This window comes from Ammodytes marinus (genome assembly GCF_949987685.1).
Source record: "Ammodytes marinus genome assembly, chromosome: 12".
In the NCBI taxonomy this organism is placed as follows: domain Eukaryota; kingdom Metazoa; phylum Chordata; class Actinopteri; order Uranoscopiformes; family Ammodytidae; genus Ammodytes; species Ammodytes marinus.
In genome coordinates this window covers 4345983-4363623 of record NC_137216.1, presented here as the reverse complement: position 1 = coordinate 4363623, position 17641 = coordinate 4345983, and the positions used below count along the sequence as shown (strand labels likewise).

The 17641-nt window shown below is 36.9% G+C and overlaps 1 protein-coding gene across 1 annotated transcript in view; it reads right to left on the bottom strand.

Annotated features, from left to right (window-relative positions):
* LOC307258444 (mucin-2-like) overlaps positions 1-17641 on the bottom strand; it is a gene marked incomplete at both ends in the record, with an annotated part of 65358 nt that overhangs the window by 37354 nt on the left and 10363 nt on the right. Inside the window, one exon of the mRNA XM_080037973.1 lies at positions 124-359. Within this exon, the coding sequence (XP_079894099.1) occupies positions 124-359 (236 nt within the window). The remainder of the gene's footprint in view (positions 1-123; positions 360-17641) is intronic.

The following is a 17641-nucleotide window of genomic DNA, read 5'->3' as shown; positions in this document are numbered from 1 at the left end:
ATTTTTCTTCTCTTTCTCCTCACTTTTTTCTTTCTCCCCACTCTTATCTTCCTTTTTTTTCTCTTTCTCCATCTTGTTCTTATCATACGTCTTTATCTTCTTTTCCTCCTTATGCTCCTTCACTTTTTCCTCACTCTTTTCTTCCTTCACTTTCTCCTCACTCTTATATTTCTTATCCTCTTCCATCTGGTATATCTTATACTCCTTTTCCTTAGTTTCCGTCTCTTGCTCCTTAGTCATCCGACCCATCTGACTCATATTATCCTTTTGACCATCATAACCTATCAGACCAATTTTACCCATCTGACCCATATCATCCATAGGATCCATCTCATCCATAGGACTCATATAACCCATACCTTAAACAAGAAAGACATTTATACAATCAGTTCACATTGTCAAATCATATCAAATCAGTTTAATTTATAAAACCCACTCTCATAAATAGTCATTTTGCCACACGCTTCACATTCTGTACAAAATATGAAACCCCTTGCCCCTCGACCCTTGACTTGACTAAGGTACAACTCCCCCTCAAAAAACCTGCTGCTCTCTTTGTGTCCTATTCTGTATACATACCACCGTTTGCTGTAGATAGTCGGATGCACAGGGCGAGCCATGGAATCACCCATTCAAGTAGCATCCTGCCGGTTCTCATTCTCTTTGACTAGTTCCTGTCCTTACAGGTTTGTTTGAGCCAACTGACATTGCCACACTACCAATATCATGTATTATATAGTGTATTTGGTGTTTGCTGTTTAGGAGGGGTAAAAAAAGACATATTGGGTGTCAACATTTGTGGTTTCTATCCATTAAGATCACACAGGTGAAGAGGTTTCTTATGATAACATCACTCTGTGTGATAAAGCATCATCATCTGCATCAGCGGAACCATTTTCAAGTTGTGGGATGTGCCTCCATATCTTATGTGTTGACAGGACATCTTAGAATAAATCCACAAATCACTGGACCATTCATAGCCCAAACATTTGCAAAATATTAAGTGACCAGAAATGTTTACCGACTGTCTAGCGTGTTTTTCCAGGTAACCTTGTTCGTACAATGGTAATGGGTGGGGTGGGTGAGGCCAATTTAATGTTGAGGGTCACTTTCCATTACGATCTTTAGCCATAAATTAATCATGGCTCATGTGATGGCAATGACGTTCGGTTGGTCGCTCGGATGTCTACTACTTGGGTTCAGACGGAAATATGTCAAAAACTAATTGATAAATTGACATCGATTTGTGTAAAGGAAATTCATGGTCTCTGAATGATGAATCCTAATGCCTTTGGGGAACTCCTGAGGTTTCCTTTAACATTCTAAACCAAGATATTGAACATGGTAACCATTATACAGTACCGGCTGTAAATCAGGCAGTTAACATTGTCATTGTAAGAATGCTAAGTACAGCATAAAAGAGTTGCTATGGCTATAGACAATGTCTTTTCTCGTTTTGCTACAATTAGCATGCCCAACATTAATTATAAGCCTATTTTCTTATTGATACAAGTGTTGCAGAAAGATTGCCATATTTACTCCCGCCTTTCCGGGTGAAAACATGAGCAGCTTCAGCAATAGATGGTGCACCAGGAGATCACAGGAGATCTGTCCTGCTCATTTTAACTCCCCTCATTACAGTAACACATACTTACCATTCTTGTAATTGAGTACGTGTAATTTATAAGACTTTGATAAATGCATTGTTCATTCTTTAAAACTTTGAGTCTAATTATAAATACTATTTATTTATGTAAACATACAGTACATGTGTTTATACTTCTTTCGCTTTTAATGTTGGTAGGTTCTGTATGTACAGTACATACAAGTATACATATATTAGCTGTATTTCAGTATGTGTAGGGATAGTTTTAGACACCAATTGTCGGAATGAACTGCTACAATAAATATTATAGTGTCAAATACAGAGCCGTAGTCAACACAAGACACAAACAGAGCTTCATTTTAATTTGATCATTCACAAATACTCTTTTTACAATATACCTAGGGGGCAAAGTGATTTTTTGGACATGGGCTGTTGTAAAAGGTTGTTCACCAGAAATTATATCTAAGACCTTCAAGGATCACAACCTGGGTGGACAACCTGGTCAACTACCTGCTGGAAAGCTACAGGGGGCCGAAATAGAAAATCAGAACCATGATTTAATGCGAGGGTAAAATTGAATTTTTTTAACTTATAGATATCATCATGAAACTTTGCCAGTTGATTACTGACATTAAAACAATGATTTTTTGTATTGAAGTTATTTTCATAAATGTTTGAATATATATGCAAATGTGGCATATTTCACAAATTATACACACATTTGTATATCTTTAGAAACCGAAAATTTAGATATTGGTTAAAGCAAGAGTTGAAATCTTTATTGCATTGCGACTTTATATAACAAACTTCCTCTGTGAGAAATGGTGTGAAAATTCTGGTTTGATAGTGTATAAATAAACGTGATTTGATAGTTTTTTTCATTACTCTGACCCAGAAATTTCAACTTCTAAATCATCTACATCAACTAAACTTTCCATAATCATTCTTAGCACTATTTGGAGGTTATTGAAGAAGGATGTATTCACATGTTGTTCATATTCTGATTTATGAGACATTTTCTTCTTCAAAATATGCCGTAATGCATTTTTGAGACCTGTACATTTTTTGATTTATAAAATTAAAAAAGGCTGTGTGAAAAATCCTTCTTTAATAACATTCAGAATAGTGCTAAGAATGATTATTGCAATTTTAGTTGATGTAAGTGATTTAGAAGTTGAGATTTTTGGGTCAGAGTAATGAAAAAAACTATCAAATGATATCAATCTAACCACTATCAAACCAGAATTATCACACCATTTCTCACAGAGGAAGTTTGTTATGTAGAAACTTAACACACTTATAAAATGTCAAAATGCAATAAAGATTTTAACTCTGGCTTTATCCAATATCTAGATTTTAGTTTTTTAAAGATGTGCAAATGTGTGCATAATTTGTGAAATATGCCAAATTTGCATATAGGGGAGAACGGGGGAATCTGAGGCATCGGGTAATGTGAGCCACCCCCTGTATCTAGGCAACGGAAAACATTTGTGGTCATGTGAGATATATGTTTTCAAGCCCCTCTCATTTCCCCTTGGCCCTGAAAGAGAGGACCTCATGGTGCTGTGGTAAGCATGTTTTTTTCACCAAAATAGGTATTTTGCATGTAAAAGTAAATTTTCTTGCTGTCAACTTAATCAACTGTTGTGCCAAAGTAAATGTATTCACGTAGAAAAACTTATATCATACGTGTTGATGAACTACGAACATATGAAACCATGTGATGCTGATAACTGAAGATTAGCCTGAAATGCTAAGAGAGGTAGTTTTTCTCAAATTGTGGTGGTGGGGGAAAGTGAGCCAAATGCTGTGGGGGAAAGTGAGCCACTGTCTCACTTTCCCCCACCATAAGGCACAAGTTAAGTTTAGTCTTAAACATATTTTAATGTAATATTACATGACATATGTTTTATTTTAATGTCATACACATCGTAGAAAGGCCATCATGCCAAGGAAATACACCAGGAAAACGACTTGGGGCAACCACACAGAAAGAGCATCTTCTCATCTTTCCCTGTAACCTTCAGGGCTGGAATGTAGAGTAGGCCTAGTTGTATAGTATGACAGGCTGATGTTATAATCCAGATGGGTCTTCTCCTGTGTTCTGAGTCCCAGGCTGTTCTCGCTGGTTCTGATTTTCCTATGCTTTGACCCCCAGACACTAGCTGGCTCTAAGGGTCCTGTGTTCTGACCCCCAGACTGTGTTCTAATCTAACTGGTTCTATCTTTCATTTGAATCTTATTAAAACCTTTTGAATTATAATATGTTGTATTTGATTTTGTATTTTGTTCAGATTTACTTTCAAGTGTTAAGAAAATTTGCTTTGCTTAATTGACCAAACCCCATCATTCTTTTACTAGTCCGACATTAGTTCTGGAATGTGTGGCTAGCTTTCAGGATTCTCACTGTTACAATATGTGTTGTTATGGTATCAGAGTGGAAAAAGTAAGTGGATCAGTTTACCCCACAGCTGGGGTAAAGTGAGCCACATCACAACTTTTTTTAAAACAATCATATTTTCACTGCCCTTTGTCTTAAAAAAATTCTGCTAATGCCCATTTCTAGGAAACATCCTGAACTAATGGGAAATGTGTAAATTTGAGTGATAAATCATTTTAGCTCGCTTAGAGGGGAGCAAATGTAAAAAGTGGCTCAGATTACCCCGTTCTCCCCTATATTCAAACTTTTTTGAAAAAAACTTCAGTACAAAAAAATCATTGTTTTAATGCTAGTAATCAACTGGCAAAGTTTCAAGATGATATCTATAAGTTAAAAACATATGTTTTCCCATTAAACCATGGTTCCGATTTTCAATTTCGGCCCCCTGTAGCTTTCAAGCAGGTATACAGTTGACCAGGTTGTCCACCCAGGTTGTGATCCTTGAAGGACCTAGATATCATATCTGGTGAACAACCTTTTACAACAGCCCATGTCTGTTTTCCAAAAAAAGAGGGTTTTGCCCCCCCGGGTAATAGCAATTATTTCGTTAAAGATGTGATGATTGTTTAGACAGTATGAGAATTAACCATTACATCCCACATACATTAATGTGAGACATGTTTTTTATTACACTAGTGTGAAGCAAGAATGCTGCTTCTGAAGAGTACCTGGAAGTATGAGAGTGCAGGATTCATAAATACACTCAAGAAACCATATCTAAAATTCTTTTCAAATTATTATGGGTTTGGAATGGGAACGGGAAATATTAGTACCGTAATATTTTCCTTAGTTGGTTAAAGTGTTGCAGGATCCTTCACAATAAGGCATATCTACCTCCTGGTTTGACTGACAGTTGTTGTGCATAACACAGGTTTTTATTGATTTAATTGATCTTGCATGTCTTCTCCCTCTCCACAACATTAGTTTGTTTTGATTTAAGTACCTTCTACTCTGAATGGTTTGCTGGATTAGCTTAAACCCAGGAGCGGTGCAGTTTGTTAGAGGCGTGCTGGGCACACCTAACCCTACAGCCCCACCAAAAGCTACAATACGCCTTTGGGCACTCAGGTCGCTCCTGGCGCGCTGCCAGCCTCTCCAGCAGTAGCTAGCAGGGGGCGGGATGCTCGAGCAGTGCTGCAGACATCTCACCCGGTGTGTGAATAGTCTGTCAGGTTTGCAGAAGCTATGCAGAACCAGGGCTGATAAAATACACGATTTTTCACATTTTGACTGCATATTACTTGTACAAAGGCACATTCATTTAGTCTTCAATTAAATAAAATCACTTTGGGATTAATTTCATCTTTTGAGTTTCTTCCTTCTTTCATTGGCCGCTGCTTCAACGATATCGATGCTCATTTGCAAAAAGTTCTTCTCTGCTCAACTTTCAATAGACGCTTTGGAAGCTCAGATGGCTGTAAACATGCTGCTTGCCACCGCTGATGCTGCTGACGCTCTTGCACGAGAGTGTACATTGAAAATGAATGGCAGCCGGCTGCCAGTGTTGCTCACGTCGTTATGGTGGAGCTGTAGGGTTAGGCTGACATGTTGCTGTCTTTTATTGGTCTCCTGACAGATGCAGATGAAATCCTGAGGAAATGCTCATGTACACAAGAAAACTTTCCAATCAATCAAATACTTGACTTCACAGGTGGCTATTCTGCGGGACCTTATAGCTTTTAAGCTTTGTTTGATTTGCGTTAACAGAATAAATAAACAATAATTTAAAAAAGAAACATACAGTAAATCTACTGTATAATAATGTATGCTAGGTGCAAAACAATTAAATAAGATTAATAAATGATTGGCCTGATTCCACTGATCACTACATTTAAGATAAAACAATTAGGGGTTGCTAAACACACTGTTTGGTTTCTCCAGTGCAGACAAACCCCAGCCTGAGCGCTGGCAGAAGAAAAATCTGAAAATATTTGGACTGCTGGGTTTGAAACATCCCCTAGCAAAGGAAAATTCAAGATGAGATCTCCAAGACAAAAAGGAGCATGATCACACAATAATTGCTGTTCAGATTTTAACCAGTTCAAGAAGACTAAGTACCAAGCTCTCCCTTAACTGCAGTGGAGCAGTGAAATAGCACTTTTGTAAAGTTAAATGCTGTAACCAAAACGGAAACTGATTTAATACAGTATACCTTGCATAAATCTATTGCTTGTATATGTATGCTTTGGTGCAGACAACAGGTGCAATGGAGAAGCAAAACCAAAACAACCCCCAAAAAGGGAATGGTTTTGCACATGGTGTCCACAGACAAAGGCTCTCTTTCCCTTTCACTATTGGTTGCATGAGGCAGTATCTGCAGACCACTTAGGTTGCACTGGTATGATCACTATATACCTTTTTTCACAAAATGCATTTTGTCCTGTCGTACTAAACACATCACAGCTGCTTGCTGCTGGTTTACTGAGACACTTGAACGGAACAAAGCCATTGTTAATGTTATCTGTAACACATGGTTTTCTTTATGGCAAGTCAAAATGTCTGCAGTGACACTACAATTTAATTTATTTTTGATTGAATTCTACAGTTTAATGAAAGTATGTATAACGTGTAATAACAGTATATTAGCAACAGGAAAAACTATAAAAAAAACTATAAATACTCGATCTGGTTTTCTATTTTGAATTTGGTCAATTGCATTACCTTTAAGTCTGTTATTTTAATAATGTGCCCAAGTACAAGCCAGTACTGTACAGCACTGAGCCATATGATACAGAGGTTGACGATATATGATACATTTTATCTTTAAGAAAATGGTTGGATGTATTGATAAAAAGCACATAGGCCTACTCTGTTTTTGAAATCTGAATACATGACATTTAAAAGTATGGACATGCATGAAATACCCTTAAATTTGCGTTTCATTTTCAATTGACCTAAGTTTTAAAGTTTAACAAAGCCCTTCTTTTTTTTCAATACCCCCAATTTTTTTAAGCCCGAAAACCAGTTTGCAAAGGTTAATTGTGGTTTAATTTTCTCTGTGATATGTTTGGATGAGATTGATCATTACAGTTTTGAGAAGATATACACTTTATCTATCAAGAATGATTCACAAAGTCACACTCATTTCATGAGAAGAGGTAAAAAAAATGTTTTTCAAACTTTAGATGACGTGCAATTCAAAACCAAAACAAAGCAATCACTGAATCGAAGTTTAAACCAAAATGTTTTATTGAATAAAGCTTCAAACAAAATTGTAATCGTCTTGATCACTATACATTGGAACAAACATTTGTGTTTAAAACACTGTCCCGCTTCCCCGTCTCACTCTCCCTTGTGTCACATTCCCACAGGTGAATTAAATAAATGAATGCAACACTGTTCTACAGGGGGAGCCACACAGAATACAAACTCAAAGATATATCAATTATTATTATTTACATTCCATTATGTCCATATTTCCATTACGGCTCCAACATACCAGCCCCAAATTGTTGACGCGGTAGCAAGACAATTAATCAATTAAATAAGGAGTCAAAAGCCAACAATTTAATAAATTGACAAACATGGCATACATTTCATAGCCCATCAGAGTCTATAGATCATAATTCCTTGTAACCCATTGTTCGTTATAGTCCAATTTTTGGAAAGAAAAAGGTAATCCTTGGAATAAAAAAGTAATCCTTAGGAAAAAGTAATCCTTGGAACAAAAAAGTAATCCTCAGAAATCTATGTATGTATTCATGGGGAATGAGGGGTTCAAAAGTCAAGGAAATGTATGGGAAACAGAGATGGAAATTAACTTTTTTGCCTACCAGCCACTGTGGCAGGTAGATTTAAAAATCTACCAGCCACTCGTCTTTTTTACCAGCCACTTTTTACACGCAATATCTTTTTTATTATATGCGTTAATGTTAAACAATACAATAGTAAGAATAGCTAATGATAATGTTGGGGGAGACTGCGAATATAATCTTTATAGCAAAGGTGAACATTTAAATTTTGCAAACTTTGACCACACGGAGCACAAAATGTATGAGGTTTGTAATGAAATTGATCCTGAAAACCACTTTTATAATAACATAAACAACAATTGTGAATACTACTCTGACGAACAATTTAAAAATGTAAGAAGGGGTACTACTTTCTCTATTATACACTTCAACAGTAGAAGTCTCTACAAAAATTTTACCAAAATCAAGGATTACCTGTGCCAATTTAATAAATTTAATGTAATTGCTGTATCTGAGACTTGGCTTGATGATGAGAAAGGTCATAATGTGGAAATGGAGGGATACGAGCTGTTTACATCTAACAGGACAAACAAAAAAGGAGGAGGAGTTGCACTATATGTTGACACAGCTCTAAGATGTACCATGCTTAAAAGCATGACAATAAACATAGATGATATTCTTGAATCCTTAACTATAGAAATTACAGTAGAAAAATCCAAAAATATAATTATTAGCTGTGTGTATAGAACACCTGGATCCTGTCTAGCCACTTTCACTTGTAAATCAGAAGCAATGTTTGCTAACCTAAACCACAATAAGGTCCATATTATATGTGGAGATTTTAATATTGATCTGCTTAATCCCCATGGAAATAATAACACAATTGATTTTATCAATACAATGTATAGTAATAGTCTATTTCCTGTTATTACAAAACCAAGTAGAATAACAAAAGACACAGCCACATTGATAGATAATATTTTCATAAATACAATAGCAAGTCAAGTGACAGCTGGACTCCTTATAAATGACATAAGCGATCATCTTCCTGTTTTTGCAATCTTTCAAAATCTTCTTGAGGTGGAAAATATAAAAAAGAACCACACCCATCAGCTGACTCGATGTAGAACACCAGAAGCCATCGCTGCCCTTAGGATGGACTTAAGCACACAGACTTGGAATCAGGTCTATGCAACTGAAGACCCTAATCAAGCCTATGAGGCCTTTCTGTCGACTATACTTAAGCTATATGATAAACACTGTCCAATAAGAAAGACTGCTACCAGAAGAAAATATAGACATGATAAGCCATGGATTACTAAAGGTATAGAAAATGCCTGTAAAAAGAAAAATTTACTTTACAGGATATTCTTAAAACAAAGAACAAAAGATGCTGAAAATAAATATAAGGCATACAAAAATAAAATAATACGAATTATTAGATTTCATAGGAAGGAATATTACCATAGGCTACTGGAACAGCAAAGGAGTAACATCCAAGGGACATGGAACATTTTAAATAGCATAATCAAAAAAGGCACTGGCAAAAATGATTATCCAACGTACTTTACTAAAGAGAATATAACCATGGATAAATCAAAGGAAATTGCAAATGAATTCAATAATTTCTTTGTAAAAGTTGGATCTAACCTAGCCACAGAGATTGTAGAGCAGAGAGACAAGGAAGGATTGGATGTAAACATTATCAGAAGGAATCCAAATTCCATTTGTATCTGCAATGTAAATGAAAATGAAATTCTTGATATTGTAAATACATTCAAAAACAAAAAGTCTACTGACTTTGCTCATTTAGATATGATGCTAGTAAAAAACATAGTTGATTGCATAGTAACACCATTCACTTATATCTGCAACCAATCTTTCCTCACAGGAATTTTCCCAAATGCAATGAAAACTGCTAAAGTAATTCCAATCTTCAAAAGTGGAGACAGACATCAATTCACAAACTATAGACCAATCTCTCTGCTCTCACAATTCTCAAAAATAATTGAAAAATTGTTTGTTACAAGATTAGATAATTTTATAGAGAAGCATCATCTATTGAGCGACCACCAGTACGGTTTCAGAAGCAATATGTCCACCTCAATGGCAGTGATGGAGCTGGTTGAAGGGATATCTACTGCAATAGACAACAGGGAATATACAGTTGGGGTTTTTATCGACCTAAAGAAGGCTTTCGACACAATTGACCATGGTATACTCTTGGAAAAAATGGAAAGATATGGTGTAAGAGGCATTGCTCATAACTGGCTTAAAAGTTACCTTGATGATAGAGACCAATATGTGCATATGTATAATGTAGACTCTGACTTGCAAAAAGTAACGCATGGGGTCCCACAGGGCTCTGTGCTGGGTCCTAAACTTTTTATTATGTACATTAATGATTTATGTGACGTCTCAAAATTACTAAAGTGTGTTTTGTTTGCGGATGACACCAGTTTGCACTGCTCTGGAAAAGACCTTGAGCAGCTCCTGGATGCAGTGGAAAACGAATTAACAATTCTAAAGAAGTGGTTTGACATTAATAAGCTGTCTTTCAACCTAAAAAAAACAAAATTTATCATCTTTGGCAATAAGAAAATTAATGAACAGGCTAAACTTAAGATTAATGATGTTGAAATTGAGCGTGTAAATGAAAATATTTTTTTGGGAACCATAATCGATAATAAACTTAACTGGAAACCACAGATAAATAATATAAAATCAAAAATATCAAAAACCATTGCAATATTGTATAAAATGAAAAATATTTTAAATCAGAACTCACTATATATATTGTATTGCTCCCTCATTCTTCCTTACATCACTTACTGTGTTGAGGTATGGGGTAACGCATATAAAACAAACATCAACCAAATTTTTTTACTGCAAAAAAAAGCCATAAGAATTGTAAATCATGCTAACTATTATGCATCAACAAATCCTCTTTTCATTAAACTCCACGCCTTGAAATTAGAAGATCTAGCTGTCCTTAGAACGGCAGTTGTAATGTACAAGGCACATCACAGAACACTTCCGCACTGCATCCAGGAGCTGTTTGGGGCTAGAGATGGTCACTACCAATTAAGAGGCGCACATATGTTTAGAAGTGCAGGGGCAAGAACGGACACTAAGAGTAGGTGCATTTCCGTTAAAGGTATCAACCTATGGAACCAATTGGACTGTGAACTAAAAACGTGCAACTCTATTAAAAAATTCAAAAGGAATTTCAAAACCAAGGTAATAGAAAGATATAAAGCGTCATTATGACTTTGTTTTTGCTTTGTTTTATTTTTTTAGTTTTTTTTGTTGTTTTTCTTTTTTTCGAATTATTATATTGTATTATGTGTTGTGTTATATTATGTTATCTTATCTTATGTTGTATTCATGGTAAATAATGTTTATAGTATATTATATTCATATTTATGGTATATTTATAATATTGTGTCATCTTATGTTAGATTGTATTATGTTATATTGTATCTTATTATATTATATTATGTTCTGTTATGTTATGCTATGTTGTGTAAGCGTAGAAAATGATATATTTTAGAGGTTAAAATATGAATATATATATTATATTATATTTTTAGTGTATTATATTTATAGTATTATATTATATTATATTGAATTATGTCATATTATATCTTGTTGTATTGTATTATATTATATTGTGTATTTGCAGAGAGTTATATATTTGTAAACGATAAAAAAAAAATATATATATATATATATATAGTATATATACAGTATATGTATTTTTCTTTTATATATATAATTAATAATGGTAAATGAAGGTGTTAATAATGAACTTACTATTATTGTAAAAAGGGTCGGCATAATAAGCCTCGGCTTCAGCCTAGACCTTTTCGGCCATTATTTTTTTTTATTTTTTTATTTTTTATTGATCGCATGTGATGTGCTTTGATGGACCGAAATAAATATTTTTACTACTACTACTACTACTACTACTACTAATGAAAGTGTTTTTCATACAACTGTTTTCCATCAGAAGTCATTTCTACTGTTAGTAGGTGCTACCAAGGAACTGAGTTGCAAATGGTACACTCTTACTATATATGATACACAATACACGTCATCTTTACTTCAAAACATTTTATAATTGAACTCCATATATACTCTGGGTTCAATGCAACTTTTTTCCCAACTGGCCAGCTTGGCCAATAGATCCGAGTTTTACTGGCCCCTTGTATATTTTCACTGGCCCTGCAGAAACCTTTTTTTCATCATTTAGTCAATAATTATAATACAGTATTGAAGTTAGCTTCAGATTTATTTTTTTATTTTTAGTTAATGATGTGAAATGTTGATATTGTGCATACATACACATAATATAAAACTAGGCAAACATATAAATGTGAAGCCTACAACTGAAAGTATGTGGAAGGAGTGGCCAGAAGTGCAGTACTTTGATGATTTATTTTATTCTTGAATTTGGGCAGTTTAATGAATAGTTCACCTGCAGAAGTCATGGTCAAACATAGGGAAAAATAAGAGATGAAGGTCTGATCAGTCTTTGTGGTGTGGTATGCAGTGTTTATCACTTTCTCTATGCATAGGGATGTGAATGTGTCGACCCAATGACCGGTTTTCCGCTTGCGCTCAAGTCGAATTTAAAAATAGAAATCTGAAAATCTGTTATGCCGTTTTATTAATGGGAGATGTCACCGTGCGAGTTCACGTCTGGTCGTGTGCGCGCTGCAGGAGCGTCACTTCTGCAAGGTGCGTGCATGAAGTAATCAGCTACACATAAGAGTCCGGTGTGGGACCATTTGTTCACTGTTGATAAAAAACAGTGCAGTGCAAAAGATGCAGCATAATGTTAAATGCTCGTCTGAGGCTATGATGTTAAATCACCTTAGAAACACGATGCCTTCGTACGAGCAAAGCAGCGTTTCCAGTGAGCGAGCGAGCCGCCGCGCGGGGAAGAACTCTGTGGTTTGAGGCTCAAATAATAACCGAGGATATTCTCCCCGTTAGCGATATCGATGGGAGAGGCTTCCCTGTTTGTATGCGATCCGTTTGAATGTCTCGAGCCTGAATACACTGTAGCCTACAGTGAGCCGAGTCCCTCCGTTAGTTTCCGTTTCAGCCGACACAATTACAATCACCTCCTAAGCACGGACAGCGTTAAATAAAGCATCTCATTTGTATTACCATTAGGGCTTGGATGTAAATACTGTAACATAACGGCGGCAGCTCTGATGCCTAAAGGAAAAGCGCAGTTTTCACTTTATTTTCAGTCCTCAACCTCCGCTGTGGGAAGAAGAAAAGGGGCAAAGTAAGTCGATTGATTTGTCGACTTGTGCCTCCACACGTCTCGCAGAGAGTATTTCCTCGCGGAGCGGATCGCGCCGTAGTTCAGTTCGACTAGAAAGGCAAAAAGAAACTGTGGGACTGTGCAGCACTCTGGCATCATGTTAATGACGAATGTATTAAATATGCAAATTCGATCGGACCTGACTGGAAAGTATTACCCGACACAGTGGCGGGTGAAGTGACACAATTTACACGCCAGCACGCAAATCTACCCGCATTTGGCGTGTGGCGGGTGTTAATTTCCATCCCTGATGGGAAATGAGAAACTCTTCGGGGGAATATGTGCATGTGTCCTGGGGCCTATCCGAAAAGTCCAATCTCCTAACCTATAAGCCTCCTTTCCTATACCTTAACCCCTAAACGTCATCGGGGTTAAGGAGAGATGAAAGGTGCTTCCTATCGAACATAGGAAAGGACAGCGCTGTTTCAAATGAATTCGACTCCACTTTTCCTAACCGACGTCATTGCGCGACGACGAGTATTGCTGACGTGAGTCACTAGCGTGAAACTACACTATAGCCTATTCTCCGAAAATTGACCACAACAAGCGCTCGTTTGAACCAATGCGTTCTTTTCATATTGATTTTAATCAGGTTGTCGCCAACAGAGTGGGAATCACTCCCATATATCCCAATTCACATGTGGAATAAAAAGAGGCTACACTTGTGTTGATGTTGAAATTAACTGCCCCCAGTAACTTCATTAAATGTGAAGTTGGTATTTTATTTTCTTATGGTGTAAATTATGTGCTACGAAAATAACTATTATGATGTTGGTCTTTTATGAGTTCTTTATTATCTTTAGCCTGTGTGTGTGTGTGTGGGGGGGGAGGGGGGGTATTTTGTTTTAGCCGAGTTAAATCTTCCTCTCTTCTCCTCTCCTCTCTTCTGTTTTACCTCTCGTTCGTATTCGTGTAGAGTCGGTAAACTCCGGCGGTGGCCTGTTACTTTAAATCTTGCCGCCGTAAAGGATTATGGGATACCACTATCTTCTTTCCTTCCGCATAGGTTGGTCAGGAGTAACCTATGCTAAAGGAGGGTTAAAGGATGAATCGAGGCTCCTTTCCTATGCCTTTCCTAAGCATTTGGAGAATTCGGATCACCTATCCGCCGAGTACTTCCGGTTCATCTCGATAGGAAAGGAAATTTCCTATGCAAAAAAAAGTTTTCGGATAGGCCCCAGGTGTGTGTTAGCCTGGCACTGCCCGCCTACGTGCTTCCGTTCAATTTTCATATCCCTTCCGTAGTCAGTCTGGGCCTGCGGTATATCCGCGGGTTTTCTCCGTCCAGATTATTCACGGTCCAATCAGTGAACAGTTGAGAAAAATTACGTTGAGTTTCAGTTGTAGTCAGAAGCCGGCGCATGACATACCCCAAGTGAAAACATAGGGGTGTAGGGGTAAGTAGATTTTTTAAAAGTAAACTTAATATATTTAAAGTGTGTTTCTGAGCAATATAAATTAAGTTGGGTTAAATTGAAACAACTTAAGTTATACTTAAAGGCCTACTTCACCGGTTTGAATATGAAGGTGTATTGAATTCTGAGATCCTATGTAGTATAAATGTGCAAACAAAAATGAAATTGGTTCATCCTAGCCTGAGAAAAGGCAGAAAGAGTGTTTTTTTAACCCTATATTAATCTTACTGTGACATCACAGTAAGATAAATATAGGGTTAAAAAAAAAACCTTACTTTGTAAATATTACTGTGATTTCTCCTACTGTGACATCACAGTAATATTTACAAAGTAATTTTTTTTTAACCCTATATTTATCTTACTGTGATGTCACAGTAAGATTAATATAGGGTTAAAAAAAACACTCTTTCTGCCTTTTCTCAGGCTAGGATGAACCGATTTTTATTTTTTTTGCACATTTATACTACATAGGATCTCAGAATTCAATACACCTTCATATTCCCACCGGTGAAGTAGGCCTTTAAGTAGTGCTTCAACATAATTTAAGTGTATTTCTTACCTCATTTGCATACCAAAATAGTACAACTTATTTTGTACTTAAGTATAATATTTAAGTATACTTTTGAACATATACTTCATGTGGTAACCATAGGTAAGATATTACCTTCTATGCCTGACAGCGCCACCTCTAATTTGATGGGCAGGAGGAACCCTTTTACATTAGCTATGAGTGTGTCGTTTTTACCGATGTATCTTCCCCTAACATGAACAATGAATGGGAGGCATGAATTGGTGCAAAAATATATCTTATTTATTGAAGTAGACTAGATTAAAACCATCTTAATAGCAGAAGTCTCAGATGACAGTTTACTCTCCTTTTGGTATAAAAAGGTCTGGTCCACACGTGCACGCTGACTAGCCACTTTGGAGGACAAAATAAATTAAAGCAACAAAAGCCAACACCAAACAAAAGGGAAAATGCATGCATCTACAAAATATGTTACACAAGAAGTAAATAATAAAAATTTGCATTTAACAATACATACAGTGTCAAACCGTGCAGTCCCACCACAGAAAGCTTAGACATGTGTCGCCACGGGCCCAGCCTTGTACAGAGATCCCTGAAATGTAGAAGGAGAGTAATCTGAGTTACACAATTCTAGCCATAAGAGCTACTGATGGGTTCTACCAAAATAAAACAGACAAACATAAATAAAATATAAAACAGTAGAAAACAGTGGCTGGCCTGGGGCCTGTTTCAGGTAGCTGGTTTTACATACTCTGGGTTTAACCCTGCACTCTGAGTTGGTAAACTCAGAGCGCAGGGTTGATAAGCAACTCTGGGTTTTCGGTTTCAGAACAGGTGATCCACGTTGGGTTAATTAACTCTGAGCATGTTCACTCTGGGTTGAGGGCGTGCCTGTTGACTATAAAGAGCCATCATCAATGGATCTCTGATAACATGATCAAACATGGAAACTAAGCGCCGATCCTCCTACTTCTCCCCCAGGGAATTGGACATTCTTATGTCATCTTATGACGAACATACTGAAATTTTCAACAAAAAAAGCAATACCGCGGCGGCAGCAAGAGCGCGAGAGAGAGCTTGGCAGGAAATTGCTGATCAAGTCAATGCGTGAGTATTAATAAAATAAAATAAGAGGAAAGTTTAATATATTCCACTTATTCAATATGTAAATTGTGTGTGTGTGTGTGTGTGTGTGTGTGTGTGTGTGTGTGTGTGTGTGTGTGTGTGTGTGTGTGTGTGTGTGTGTGTGTGTGTGTGTGTGTGTGTGTGTGTGTGTGTGTGTGTGTGTGTGTGTGTGTAAATTTACGCAGGAACAACCTAAGTAACCCTAAGAGGACTTGGCAGCAGATGAAAATGAAATATAAAAATATAGTTCAAACAGGTAAACTAATGTTTAATTGAAATCAAATCAATTGTGCTGTTTTGCCTGCTCTACCTAATTGAACAGATATAATCAACATGTGATGGGCCTATATTCAAGCAGTAAATGTAAGTAGTACATTTCTCAGCCACTCCAACACTGCCAATATATAGGATTTAGATATATTTGAAGGCTACACCTAGGCAAAATGCATATATGTGTATATATATATATATATATATACATATGTGTGTCTTCAAAATAGCGCTTACTGAATATTAGGGTTTTTAATATGTTAGGGTAACATTTTCCTCCTCCTTGTTAGCAAATCGAAAAAAAGCAGAGGCCCGGAAGACTGGAGGGGGTCCACCACCTGCAGCCCTCACAGAGGCTGAGGAGATGGCCCTCAGCCAACAGAGTGGGCGTCCTGTGGCTGAGGGCATCCCTGGGGGGAGCTCCTCTGATCCCCCCACCCCCCAGGATAGAAGTGCCTTTATAAGAGGTTGGTTATTCAAAATAATGAAATATGTACACACAACCCAGCGCGTTGCAAATTAGATGGGGCAATATTCTGGCTCAAGTAATAATTTCACTGTCTAATCATCTTCTTCCAGTTACTGATGGCGTCATCGCCCTCCTTGAACCGGATGCCCTCACCAACCTCCATGCAATTGTAACAATTCTTCACCTTCCACAGATTATTAATAATGTCTTGGTAATTGTTTAACACAACTATTAATGTCATTACAGGGAGATGATGAAGAGACATTATCAGCTGCTTTTGAAAGGGAAGAGGAAAGGCCTATTGAGGTTAACACCTTTTTAAAAATAACATCTAAAAGTTGATGATAGCGTTTTACAATTTAAAACTGACCTTCTTTCTCTCAAACAAGATGAAATCGAATCAAATGAGAGGCCAACCACATCTACTGCACAGCTTACCTCTGTAAGATTCTCCCTGGAATTATAATGAAACGCTCTACTTGGCACTGTGAAATCCAATGTCATTTTTTGTATTCCTATAGCTTCCAGTCAAGGAGCTCTATAAAGTATACCTACAAAAGCAAATCCAGAAATCGGACATGGAAATGGACCAAATAAAGCGTCTGCCTTTTTGTTACAGACTCTGAAATCAACGTAGAGCGAGCACACATCCAACCTCAGACGCACTGCTGAGGTGCGTCGGAGGCACGTCTGCAGCGACGCTCCCCTTCACCTTTTTTTCTGAGAGCAGCGCGTCTCTCTCGCGTCTCTGTGC